A 1190-nucleotide genomic window follows, 5' to 3' on the forward strand; every position below is an offset into this window, starting at 1 on the left:
ACAGAGACAGAGGAGACAGTTTGCTTCGTCCGCTGCTGCGCTGCAGCGCATGCAGCGCAGCAGCTAGCGAGGCTCCCGGGCTGCCTGAGCACTGCCTCGTTGCTGCTGCAGGACGTGCTGCAGCAGCAGCAGCAGCAGCAGCAGCAGCAGCAGCAGCAGCAAATGTTGTTTTCGCAAGATCTCCCTCTTTTTCGTACTGTCATCAAGCTCAAGCTGCAAGAGCTGCGTGTACACCCCATTGGGGGCAGCAGCGGCGCTGCTGCAGCAAAGGCGCAGCAGCTGCTGCGTCTTCTGCAGCAGCAACAGCAACAGCAGCAGCAGCAGCAGCAGCAGCGGTGGCTCCCTGCTGCTGCTGCTGGTGCTGCAGCTTGTGGTGACGACAGCCTGCAGTGCCTCCAGCTGGCCTGCCACACAGTCTTGCTGCGCGAGCTGCAGGAGCAGCTGCTGCTGCAGCGCAGCAGCAGCAGCAGCAGCAGCAGCAGCAGCAACAGCAGCAGAGGGGAACTCTTGAGAGCAGCAGAGGGGGCGCTGAGGTGTATAGGCAGCTGCTGCAGCCTCCACGCCGCCAGCAGCAACACAGAGCTCTGCGGGGGCCCCGTCGCAGCAGCAGCAGCAGCAGCAGGAGCATCATCAGGAGCAGCAGCAGCAGCAGCAGCTGCTGCTGCTGCTGCTTTTTCTGGTGGTCTTCATAGTCGATTGAAATGTCTGTGGCGGTGTGCTGCTGCTGCGAGAGAAGTATTAGCAGCAATAGAGGAGACAGAGGAGACAGAAGAGAGACAAAATAAAAAAGAAAAAGAAAAAAATAAAGAAACAAAGGAGACAGAATATACACAAAGAGACATAATACACAGCAGCAGATATGCAGCAGGAAGTGCAGCAGCAGCAGCTGGAGCTGGAGCTCCTGCTGCTGCTGCTGCTGCTGCTGCTGCTGCTGCTGCTGCAGAGCCGCAACAAACAGCAGCAGCAGCAGCAGGAGCAACAGCAATACCAGCAGCAGCAGCAACAGCAGCAGCAGCAACAGCAGCAGCAGCAGCAGCAGCAGGAGGATCAGCAGCAAGAGCAGCAGCATCTGCTGTTGGTTGGTTGTTTTGTCTTCTTGTTGTTGATCTATTAGCAGCAGATTGCTGCAGCAGCAAATACAGCAGGCGCAGCAGCGAGCTGCTGCCGGCTGTCTTGCTGCTGCTGGCTGA

At 58.1% G+C, this 1190-nt stretch overlaps 1 protein-coding gene across 1 annotated transcript; it reads left to right on the plus strand.

Annotated features, from left to right (window-relative positions):
* Window positions 1–162: 162 nt before the first annotated feature.
* EMH_0099410 (uncharacterized protein) lies at window positions 163–1114 on the plus strand (the record flags this gene model as incomplete). Its single annotated transcript, XM_038022095.1, has 3 exons — window positions 163–373; window positions 436–533; window positions 944–1114. 3 exons carry the CDS (start codon window positions 163–165, stop codon window positions 1112–1114), a joined length of 480 nt encoding a protein of 159 aa, XP_037877949.1.
* Window positions 1115–1190: the final 76 nt, after the last annotated feature.

Source organism: Eimeria mitis, genomic scaffold, assembly GCF_000499745.2.
Source record: "Eimeria mitis Houghton genomic scaffold, Emh_scaff10563, whole genome shotgun sequence".
Lineage (NCBI taxonomy): Eukaryota > Apicomplexa > Conoidasida > Eucoccidiorida > Eimeriidae > Eimeria > Eimeria mitis.